This window comes from Schistocerca americana, chromosome 7 (assembly GCF_021461395.2).
Source record: "Schistocerca americana isolate TAMUIC-IGC-003095 chromosome 7, iqSchAmer2.1, whole genome shotgun sequence".
Lineage (NCBI taxonomy): Eukaryota > Metazoa > Arthropoda > Insecta > Orthoptera > Acrididae > Schistocerca > Schistocerca americana.
The window spans coordinates 258,696,099-258,708,499 of record NC_060125.1 but is presented as its reverse complement, the minus strand read 5'-3'; the positions used below and the strand labels follow the sequence as shown (position 1 = coordinate 258,708,499).

The following is a 12,401-nucleotide window of genomic DNA, read 5'->3' as shown; positions in this document are numbered from 1 at the left end:
AGTAATCCTGCTGTTACCACTGGCAGCAGCAACAGTGAACCTGGTCGCAGGTTCGAATCCTGCCTTGGGCATGGATGTGTGTGACGTCCTTAGGTTAGTTAGGTTTAATTTGTTCTAACTTATAGGCGACTGATGACGTCAGAAGTTAAGTCGCATAGTGCTCAGAGCCATTTGAACCATTTTGAACAGTGAACCAGATAGTAATTTTTCACATAGGAAAAAAAAAAGTGGAGCAGTCGCCTCTTTCGAACCTGCTCTCGTTGATCAGAAAGCTGTAGTGAGCCTTGATTTGGCAATACATGTGCGTCAGCACTGAACGCCAGTCTTTTAGAGAGATGAAAGTTTTGTTCCACCAGTTGTATAAGCTGCTAACGAGTACCTGAAAACTCCAGCGACTTGAGTCCCCTCCGGCGTTTGTTTCCAAAGGAAAGGAGCGTATGGTAAAAGTGACGTAACGGATTAGCATCAAAACGACGGGATAGAACACTGTTTTTTGAACGGATTTGCGGAGGAAGACGGAAAGCTTAGGAAAAATTTAATTTATCTAGTTTACGGTACTATTGAGTTGTTTTTATGATAATCTGTTCTGTAATTTCACGTTTGGATATTCCAATGTTTACAAATTGTAACCAGTAATTAAAAATATTGCTTGATCAAATCTGTTCTGTAATGTTCTGTTTTGATATCCAAATGATTAAAAGTTGTAATCAGTAATTAAAAATATTGCTTGATCAAATTCTCTCTATTTAAAAACTATCTCTCTCTGTTAAGATAGATTCTGAAAACAGAAATGGAGCGATTGGAGGCGACACAGAATACGCATGGCGAATCACCTAAAACTTGCACTGCAAATATTGCGGAAATGGAAAGTGCTACCGACGAGCTGTTTTCGCATAACTGATTGATAGACAAGGGCTCGTATTGTTAGCCAATAAACAGATAGTAAAAAAACTTATAAAGTGTATTTTTGTGAAACATACACTGTTTTAAATGGAACAATGCCTATTAGCATTAACAAACTAAAAGTAGGGTAAATTAGGATGTCAGTTGTATTTGTTGCAGGATTTCAGTGCGAGTTATTAACGAGATATCGTATTTTGAGAAGATCCCACACCGCCACTTGTTTGTCTGCGAAGTTGCTAGGTACGATGTTGCTATGTTGCTTACCGTGTGCTTGCGTTATCCTTGAGTGCAATGCGATTTGCTGGTCAGTTAGTGTCTGACAGTCCAAACAGTGGGTCGTGAGTGGACGATGGGATTTACCAATGCAGTAAAACCCGACGTGCTCGTGATGTATGGAAACTGTAGGAAGATACGTCAACCATCTCAGCAGTTATTTATCAACATTTTCAGCCATTTACGTGAGTGTTAGTGTAACACCTAGGTAACGTAATAGAAGAAAACAAGTGACGACTCTAGGGGGGAAAATTCATGTTCTTGTTGCTATTGCAGTTGATCCGCACTTTAGCTCCATCGCAATCGCTCGAGGAAGTGGCAGAAGTCAGGAAAGTGTCCTACGCATTCTCCGACGGCATAGGTTCCATCCCTACCACATCTCTTCCGTCATCAACTGTATGGTAACGATTATGAGAATCGTTTCAACTTCTGTACATGGGCATTAAGACAGAATACTCAAGGTGTATCATTTATCTTGTTTAGTGATGAAGCCACATTTACGGACCGTGGCCACAAATGTCACCGAAACTTGTACCATTGGTCTGTTGACAACTCCCGATGGCTTCGTCAGGCGAACCGTCAGCGTTCGTGGAGTGCAAACGTGCATTGTGGGCTAGTGAACCATCAACTCATACACCCGTTTTTCGTAGACCGGACAGTGAATGCACGCAAGTATGGCACTTCCTAGCAAACCATCTTCTAGGAAGACGTTCTGGAAGACGTTCCTCTTCATACTACGAAAAACCTGTGGTAACAACATGATGGCTGTCCAGATCGTAGTGCACGAAGTACTACACATGTCTTCCCGAATTGTTTCCAAACCGCTGGATTGGAGACGGAGGACCTGTACCTTCGCCGGCCCGTTCGTCGGATTTGATGCCTGTAGACTTTTTCCTGCGGGGAAAGCTGAAAGACGCTATCTCCAAGGACATACCAGCAGTCCCGATGATATGCAACGGCTTGTTACTACAGCCTGTTCGGACGTCTCCACTGAAATGTGTGCAGCAGTCTTCCATATCAGACTGGAAGCGTGTATTGCCGCTGCTGGCGGTCATTTTGAACAGAATCTGTGACGGTAAATTGTCTCTTTACTAGTAGGAATCCACATAACGAGTGTACACACTTGTTTTTTACCGTGTGCTACTACAGGCATTGCACAAGTGTCGGTGTGGAATCGTTTCAAAATACGATGTCTCGCAAACATCTTGCACCAGATCCTTCAGCAAATACCACTGGCATTCTATTTACTCTAATTTTAGTTTGTTAATGTCAATAGCCATTATTCCATTTTAAAAAAAAGTTTATGTTAGCACAAAAAATACGCTTCCTATGTATTATTACGGTGTGTTGATTTGCTAATGGTAAGTGCCAGCGACTACCAGTCCATTGTGTGAAAGCCGCACATCAGCAGCACTTCCCATTTCCGCAGTATCTGCGGAGCACGTTTTAGGTGATTTACCGTGTGTAATCTTTTATTCAAAGATACGCATCAGTACTTAAAGTTATCGATTCTTTTATGAATACTATTCTTTTCTTACATCACGCTTCTTTTTTGAGTACTGTAGATAGTTTTTGTAAGTCCGTCTTTTTGACTGAAGGTCTGCGAGACGATGGCCATTCACTATTGTATGAAAATGAAACACCTACAGCCGACAATTGACATTTCATGGTTGTAGAGGCGACATCACAGTGTCAGGTAGTCTGTGTAAAACATTTATGTCGGCCACTCATACATCCTATACAGGGTGGTCCATTGATAGTGACCGGGCCAAATATCTCACGAAATAAGCATCAAATGAAAAAACTGCAAAGAACGAAACTTATCTAGCTTGAAGGGGGAAACCAGATGGCGCTATGGTTGGCCCGCTAGATAGCGCTGCCATAGGTCAAACGTATATCAATTACGTTTTTTTAAATAGGAACCCCCACTTTTTATTACACATTCGTGTAGTACGTAAAGAAATGATTGTTTTAGTTGGACCACTTTTTTCGCTGTAATAGTCACAAACGTATAAGTACGTGGTATCACGTAACACTCCGCCAGTACGGACGGTATTTGCTTCGTGATACATTACCCGTGTTAAAATGGACCGTTTACCAATTGCGGAAAAGGTCGATATCGTGTTGATGTATGGCTGTTGTGATCAAAATGCACAACGGGCGTGTGCTATGTATGCTGCTCGGTATCCTGGACGACATCATCCAAGAGTCCGGACCGTTCGCCGGATAGTTACGTTATTTAAGGAAACAGGAAGTGTTCAGCCACATATGAAACGTCAACCACGACCTGCAACAAATGATGATGCCCAAGTAGGTGTTTTAGCTGCTGTCGCAGCTAATCCGCGCAACAGTAGCAGACAAATTGCGTGAGAATCGGGAATCTCAAAAATGTCGGTGTTTAGAGTACTACATCAACATCGATTGCACCCGTACCGTATTTCTATGCACCAGGAATTGCATGGCGACAGATTTGAACGTCGCGTACAGTTCTGCCACTGGGCACAAGAGAAATTACGGGACGGCGACAGATTTTTTGCACGCGTTCTATTTAGCTACGAAGCGTCATTCACCAACAGCGGTAACGTAAACCGGCGTAATATGCACTATTGGTCAACGGAAAATCCACGATGGCTGCGACAAGTGGAACATCAGGGACCTTGGCGGGGTAATGTATGGTGCGGCATTATGGGAGGAAGGATAACTGGCCCCCATTTTATCGATGACAATCTAAATGATGCACTGTATGCTGATTTCCTACGTAATGTTCTACCGATGTTACTACAAGATGTTTCACTGCATGACAGAATGGCGATGTACTTCAAGCATGATGGATGTCCGGCACATAGCTCGTGTGCGGTTGAAGCGGTATTGAATTGCAAATTTCATAACAGGTGGATTGGTCGTCGAAGCACCATACCACAGCCCGCAGGTTCACCGATCTGACGCCTTGGATTTCTTTCTGTGGGGAAAGTTGAAGGGTATTTGCTATCGTGATCCACCGACAACGCCTGACAACATGCGTCACCGCATTGTCAATGAATGTGCGAACATTACGGAAGACGACGTACTCGCTGTTGAGAGGAATGTCGTTACACGTATTGCCAAATGCATTGAGGTTGATGGACATCATTTTGAGCATTTATTGCGTTAATGTGGTATTTACAGGTAATCACGCTGTAACAGCATGCGTTCTCAGAAATGTTCACAAAGGTTGATGTATCACATTGGAATAGCCGAAATAAAATGTTCAAACGTACCTACGTTCTGTATTTTAATTTAAAAAACCTACCTGTTATCAACTGTTCGTCTAAAATTATTAGCCGGCCTGAATGGCCGTGCGGTTCTAGGCGCTGCAGTTTGGAGCCGAGCGACCGCTACGGTCGCAGGTTCGAATCGTGCCTCGGGCATGGATGTGTGTAATGTCCTTAGGTTAGTTAGGTTTAATTAGTTTTAAGTTCTAGGTGACTGATGACCTCAGAAGTTAAGTCGCATAGTGCTCAGAGCCATTTGAACCACAAAATTGTTAGCCATATGTTTGTGACTATTACAGCGCCATCTATCACAAAGCGAAAAAAGTGGTCCAACTAAAACGTATTTCTTTACGTACTACACGAATATGTAATAAAAATGATGGTTCCTGTTTAAAAAAGCGCAGTTGATATCCGATTGACCTATAGCAGCGCCATCTTGCGGGCCAACCATAACGCCATCCGATTTCTCCCTTCAAGCTAGACAAGTTTCGTTCTTTGTAGTTTTTTCGTTTGACGTTTATTTCATGAGATATTTGGCCCGGTCTCTATCAATGGACCACCCTGTGTATTGATCACGATAACCCCTTGAGCATCAACTAAGTCCTAAAGATGGTGTACTGAAGCACCGAAAGTATCATCGTAAGGACGGTTGGAGACGTTTCATTTTCTTACAAAACTGTAGATATTAATTCGATGTTGTTTCCCTACACGTGATAGTGTCTTTTCGCAGCCCACCGTCATCTTCATGCCGCCGAACCAGTGGATTTCGCTGGCTCGCCATTGCCCGGAGGGCCGGCTGAGGTCGGCCGTGCAGCAGGTGCGTTTGTGCGTCACTGGAGGGTCCGCTCTGAGCGCGGAGAGGCACGCGTGGCTGGAGGCGCGCACGGGCCGGCCGCTCTCGCAGTGGTACGGCCAGACGGAGACCTTCGTGCTGAGCAACATGCTCGTCAGCCGCTGTGGGCCTCCGCCACCTGGCTCTGTGGGGCGCCCCCACGCTGGGCTGCAGGCCAAGGTAAAGCACAGTGACTATCTTCGTGCACCTTCCTTCTTTCACTTACTTGTTATTTACAGCGTGTATCAGAAGTCCACCGACAAAATTTGAGAGGTTGTTCAGGGACACTTTGAGATTATTTTTAGAGGAACGCACCGCCCTTAGATTGCATTGTGGTCTTTTTTTAAATTACGACCCAGGTTTCGGCCTTTTATGGCATTTTCAAGTGATTGAGTTTATATCCATCAGTTTGATTTGCAGCTCCTTGTATTGGCCGTGTTTGCAGTTAAAACTGTTGGATGTGAGGTCCGCCAGTTACGCAAAACACCGTTTTTCTCAGTACCCAAACATGTTTCGGCACCACTGTGCCATCATCAGTGGGTTCTCGTTTTTATTTATTCTGCAATTTGAACATTTTTGTTAAGTGATCAGAAAATTATGTGCTTTTTTAGATCAAAAATTGATTGCGTTTATGTCATTAACACCAAAGTAAACCTGTTGGTTGGTATATTCCAAAATAAATCTGTTTTTGTTAAATATGACATGCTCCCATTATTATTCACTGACCTTTTTACAAGATGATGATTTTACATCTGGCATTTCATGCAGAGCGAATATTTTTCTTAATTATGGCCAATTTTGAGCTTGATGTCCTGCAAAATATGTTAATGAAATAAACTCAATCACATGAAAATGACATAAAAGGCCGAAACTTTGGTCGTAACTTAAAAAAAAAAACAACAATACAGTCAAATGGCGGTATGCTCATTTAAGAATTATTGTATGACTGCTCATGCAACTTAAAAAACTGTTTACTTTCTGATTATTTCGCTGTGGGGTGCATGAGGTATCTGGTGGCTCGTTCCAGAGTAGGTGAATTTTGTTTTATTCCTTACCCCCATTTATGAGGCTGGTCCGATAAGTCTGTTCAGTTTCCCGAAAGAGTGGAACATTCTTTCCGCGCCTTCTTGGTTCGTAAGCTTGATTATTCCACGAATTGTATAAAGGACTTGTGTCGACTTCGACTGAAAATGGAGAAAACCGAGTTTCCTGTTGTTATTAAACTTTTCATTTGAAGGGTTCGTCTGTCTCACAGATGAAAACAGAATTGGATAAAGTTCACACAGACTCTGCGCCTGACTGAACACCATTTATTTTGGATTAATGATTTTAAAGCCGAAAAAGCAGCGAAGACGAAGCAGGCTCCGGCCTTCCAATTGAGGTCACCACAAAGGAAACCGTTAACATTATCCATGATATCGTAGTGCGCGACAGCCAAATAAAAATTCGTGAGATTTCTGAGGCTGTAGACGTCTCTACTGCGCGAATGCATTAAATCCTGCACAGAGAATTGGCTGTGAAGAAGCTGTGTGCGAGGTGGTTGCCGTGATTGTCCACAGTCGACCAAAAGCGCATCCAGCACAACATTTCAACACAACATCTGGCGATGTTTAATCACAACCCGTAAGACTTTTAGCGCCGATTTGTGGCTGCTGGTAAAACCTGCATCCATCATTAAACACTTGAGTCGAAACGACAGTCAAAACAATGGACAAAAGCTTGGTGAAAGTGCACCAAAGAAGGCAAAGACCGTTTTCGCAGCTGGTAAGGCGACGACTGCTGTTTTTTTCGGATTCCCAAGAAATAATCCCTCACACCTCTGCGTTTTCCTCACAACAACATGGACAGACGAGCTCACAAGACCAAAAAGGAACGTGGGAGGAAAACAAAAATTATACCAGAGAGCCTACAAGTATAGAGACAGACAACTGAGAATGTTGCATCTCGGCACGCCATGTAAACCTTAAGAAAAAGAGCTCTATGACTCCAGAAAACGTTACTGGAAACAATTCGTGGCAACACATACAGGACAGAACGTAGGGGGTGTACATACTGGGTTGGTGTATAATAGGGGTTCCCAACGTTTCTTAGATCATTGTCACTGAGTGCAATCAGACATCAGCTACTACCCCCACCCTCCCCCCTGCCGTCTATTGCCCTCCCACCCCCTCCCCCACATTACCATCAACCTTATCACTTAACTATACAGTACAATCAAAGACTATTCTTGGAGCACATTTATTTTTAAAATGGTGAAATATGAACGATATCACGGTGAGGATAAACACTTGTTACAAAACACACTGCCCCTGCATTACTCCTCTCCATTGCGACACTTGCTTCACATGCACACTGCAACCCCATTTAAAATCAAACAAGTTCAGATGTGTGCACTATGCTTACTGTTCGTAAATCAGTCCACTGTTGCACTCTTTACTTCTGAACTGGCAGAAATTGGAGGACTTCAGGTTGTTAATGATTTATATCTAATCTCACTATAGTAGCCCTTACGCAGTTTCTGCTGTGTCGTGGTGCCAATTAAATCATTTATCTGTTTCGAAGGGTGTAATGAAGCTGTTGCTGGACTACTGCAGGTACTATTTACAATTTGGAGAAGACATTTTCTTGAGTTATTTAGTATTTATTACGTATGTGTCTTAGTTTTATCAACACTTATGTACGTGACAAAGCACAACATACGTGTTTAGCGGATGAACTATGTGAAGAACCTGTAACCTCCATTGCATTAATGCTACTGACTGAGAAAAAATAATTATTTATACTTATGTAATCAATATTAGAGTCTTGTAAAATTTGATAGTAGTAATGATCTTTTTAAAATAATTTAGTTCCGTGGCAAACAGAATCGAATAGTTTAGTTTTCACCCCTCAGAAAATTCCTCAGGGTGTAATTACCCCCAGGTGGGGTACCATTGGTATGTAAGTTCGTAGCGTTTTTCTATAAGTTTAATAAATACAATAGATACACATGACAGAGACTTTAGCCTTCAACAATACAGTCTCTTTCACTATTTACCACCGTATGCCAACCCCAGGGTAGCTTTTCGACTGGGCGACTTTGGAAATCACTTGGTTTTGAGGCGAAGGGCTCGGAAAGGGAGTTTCTTGAAACTTGTTCGACGGAGAGCGGAAAAGATGAACATCTGAGGACGCAAAGATCAAGTGGTTAAGTTGCGTGCAGAATGATTTCCTAGCCCAACTTCTGTATAGTGATTTTTGTGAGTGAAGCAGAATGCGTGCCGTTGTTATCGTGGAGTAGCATAACTTCACATAGTCTTCCTGTTCGTTGTTCTTGGTTGCGTCTGCAAAACGTCTCAGTTGTAGACTATAAATGTCAGCAGTGGTGGTTACACTTCGGGGAAGCAATCCATAATACACCAAACCGCCGCTGTTCCACCAGACTCATTTTATATTATCGTTTGTGGGTGCGTGCAGCCAGTCACTGTGGCCGTGCGGTTCTAGGCGCTGCAGTCCGGAACCGCGGGACTGCTACGGTCGCAGGTTCGAATCCTGCCTCGGGCATGGATGTGTGTGATGTCCTTAGGTTAGTTAGGTTTAAGTAGTTCTAAGTTCTAGGGGACTGATGACCTAAGATGTTAAGTCCCATAGTGCTCAGAGCCATTTGAACCATTTTTTTTGGGTGCGTGAAGGTCTTTGTACGGGAAGATGCTGCTTTGTTTTGCCTCAACTATTCCTTTCTTTTCCTTATATTAACATAAAGACACCACTTCCTGTCACCAGTAACGATACAGGATACGGCTGGTCGGTGTTGTTAACGAGTGAATTGATGACGAGTCAGCAGAGATGCACATATGGCCACCCACAGATTTTTGTGATTTTGGCTTAGAGCATGCAGTACGCATACAATCGATTCTTGAACCTTCCCCATTACATGAAAATGTCGGACAGTGGTGGAGTGATCACAGTTCATCGCATGTGCCCGCTCTCGAGTGTATGGCGTGGATCATTGTGGATTAATGCGTTTAAACTATCTTCATCAAACCTCGAAGGTCTTCCTGAACGTGCATAGTGACTAATCCTCCTTAAGTGTAGAAAACAATTTTCTTGCCGTGCTGTGTCCAGTGACATTATCCCCATACACTGCCCAAATGTTTCTGGCTGCCTCCACTGCTGTCATCCCTGTACTGAAAAACAGAAGAATATCTTGAAAATCTTCCAGTTTCTTCACTTAGCACTCCATTTTCTAGCGTCCACAGCTCAAATGACTATCTTCAAATGACAAAATGACAATATAACAACTCAAACAGAAACACCGAACTATAGATAAAAAATCACAATTGATAAATAAACTCATAGCAACAGGAATGCTAATAAGCGAAAGAAAAAACACTGCGAAATTGTATACCAACCTATGTCAGAATGGCGGTACAATGACTAGAGGATGTAGAAATACAACGCGATTTCTGTTGAGTTAAACTCCTCCCAAATGATGTCATTAACTAAGACACATAATAAAACACACTCAGGGAAGACCTACACACTCTACACAGCAACAGTCACCCGTGCATTTGCACATGAGGAACTTGCGGTGCCAATAACAGTACTATTGGACCAAAAAGCACCAGGTCCATACGCGGTCTATCCAGAGATATTCAAAAGACAAGCACCACAGATCACATAAACAGAACTCATAAAAGACGGCCTAAGGCCAGGCAGGTTACCTACAAAACGGAAAAATCTCTAACGCAGTAATGATCAAACACTCGTCGGAAAGAGTTCTGTGCAGCCGCTTATAGTTTGATAGAGACCTTTGAGGTTTCAGCCCACACAATTTCGTATTTAGACAAGGACAATTAATAGAGGGATGCAACTAATCACGCTCTAGAAATTGTCAAAAAAATGTTCAAATGTGTGTGAAATCTTATGGGACTTAATTGCTAAGGTCATCAGTCCCTAAGCTTACACACTACTTAACCTAAACTATCCTAAGGACAAACACACACACCCATGCCCGAGGGAGGACTCGAACCTCCGCCGCGACCAGCCGCACAGTACATGACTGCAGCGCCTGAGACCGCTCGGCAAATCCCGCGCGGCTAGAAATTGTCGAAAACATACAACAGAAGTATGCCAATCCCATCTGATAAATGGTTGAGATGCTTTCGACAACCTCTTTTGTCATGCAATGTGTTTTGGAGGTACCACAGACCATGTATGGTAGAATGACAGGTGGGCAGTTGGAAAGTAATTTCCCTTACATGTCGATCTCTGCATCCACCTTTTGGAACATAACTGTCGAACCTATCGTGTACCTAGTGGATGATGTATGCAGGACGGATGGAATAGTCGTACATGCACATTATCTAGTAGTAGTAGTAGTAGTAGTAGTAGTAGCAGCCTCTACAAACAACAGTGTCCAGCTACAAGAGAAAACCAGTGGCACTCTAAATACAATCAAACATTAGTGCACGCTACCGAAGGATCTACTGAGAAGGGACCCTTCGGTAAAAATTGGAGACACAAAGAAAAAGCAGACGTTACACGTTATCTGGGAGCATACATCAATGAAAGTTTAAAATTTTCGTGAACAAAAGAAATAGGCTACAGATGAAGCAGAAAAAACTACATAAACTGGGGAATACAGACCATCTCTACTAGTTACATAAACATACTGTTGTACACTCTTCGAATCAGTACTTTGACTTAAATTCAGTACATGGACACACGATTAACTTTCCACCCAAGCAGAACGTATTTTAGACAAGGGGAAAGGAGTGTCCTGCTTAGACTGTCGGAGGCGTTTGGCGCCACTTCAGCGGTAGCGCTATCTGTAGTTTGTGGAATAAACCCGACTGATATTGCTATCAGATATCGGACTGCAACGTGCTGGTTAAAGATGGATGTACTAGACCAGGTTAGACTTATAACCAGTGTAGCTTGTGACAACAAGCACCAACTTTGGTGAATCGAGACGTTGCAAGATGAATAGGAGATCAGAGATAAGGTACCAACAGTCAATACATTTTCCCCATCTCGGAAAGATTAAGACTGAAACGTTCCGATCGTAGCTACGGTATAGTGCACCTCTTAACCTACGCACTTAAAACTCGTGTGTCTAAGTCGGACTCCAAATTGCACATGTGTTGGGGATTAGGAACACCAGGAGACAACGGTGCCGACCGAACGCTGTGTCATCCTCAGCCGATGGGCGTCAATGGATGCGGATATGGAGGGGCATGTTGTCAGCACACCGCTCTCCGGCCATTATCAGTTTCCATGACCACAGCTGCTACTTCTCAGTCAAGTAGCTGCCCAGTTGGCTCCACAAGGGCTGTGTGCTCCCTGCTTGTCATCAGTGTTCGGCAGGCTCGTCCAAGAGCTACCAAAGGCCGACAGCTCTTCGATCTGACGGGTACTGGTGTTACCACTGCTAAAAGGCGTTGGCCATCCAGTGGATGATATAAATAAATTAGCAAATTAAAACGTTTAAAACAACTTACAATGAATAGGTACTAGGCGATAAAGAAGGCAGGTCGAGATACACAAAACGATAGAACACACAGTGGATGAAGAAGGAGAAGGAGAAATATTAACTGACTATGAGTTCCAGGCACATAGACGCCAACTACATTCCTCGTGGGATAAATAAATATCGATCAGAACCGAACATAAGATAGTATTGTAAACAGTGCCGGTTTGTTGTCTCCTAAGCCACTACAAACACTACTTGTATTATACCTAACAAACTGGATCTAGCTTAATCCAGTTGTTCTACCACTATCTACACCTAACCTCTGGCCGAAAAGGCTTCGGAAGGCCCAAAGGTACCGACGGACCGTCGCATCCTTCTCCCGACTCTTATCAGTTTTCGTGACCGGACGCTACCACCAACACGTAAACATACATATGGTGCTAGGGTCAACGGCTCGACGGCAGATATCGAGGTATTCATCCCCAGGCACCAAGGTGGTGTCTCTAACGTCTGTTACCTATCCCATCTTCAGTTCTTTCTTCTAAATCATCAAACAATTTATTTATATTACCATTGCCCGAAACTTCTATTTTATTTTAAATGCATAAAAATCTGAAACTTTCCTGGCAGATTAAAACCATGTGCCAGACTAAGACTTGAACTCCGGCACATTTGCTCTGTCCCGAGT

General features: G+C 43.1%; 1 protein-coding gene across 1 annotated transcript in view; it reads left to right on the top strand.

Annotated features, from left to right (window-relative positions):
- LOC124622615 (4-coumarate--CoA ligase 1-like) overlaps positions 1-12,401 on the top strand; it is a 203,063-nt gene that overhangs the window by 148,673 nt on the left and 41,989 nt on the right. The window contains exon 5 of the mRNA XM_047148380.1: positions 5,158-5,439. Within this exon, the coding sequence (XP_047004336.1) occupies positions 5,158-5,439 (282 nt within the window). The remainder of the gene's footprint in view (positions 1-5,157; positions 5,440-12,401) is intronic.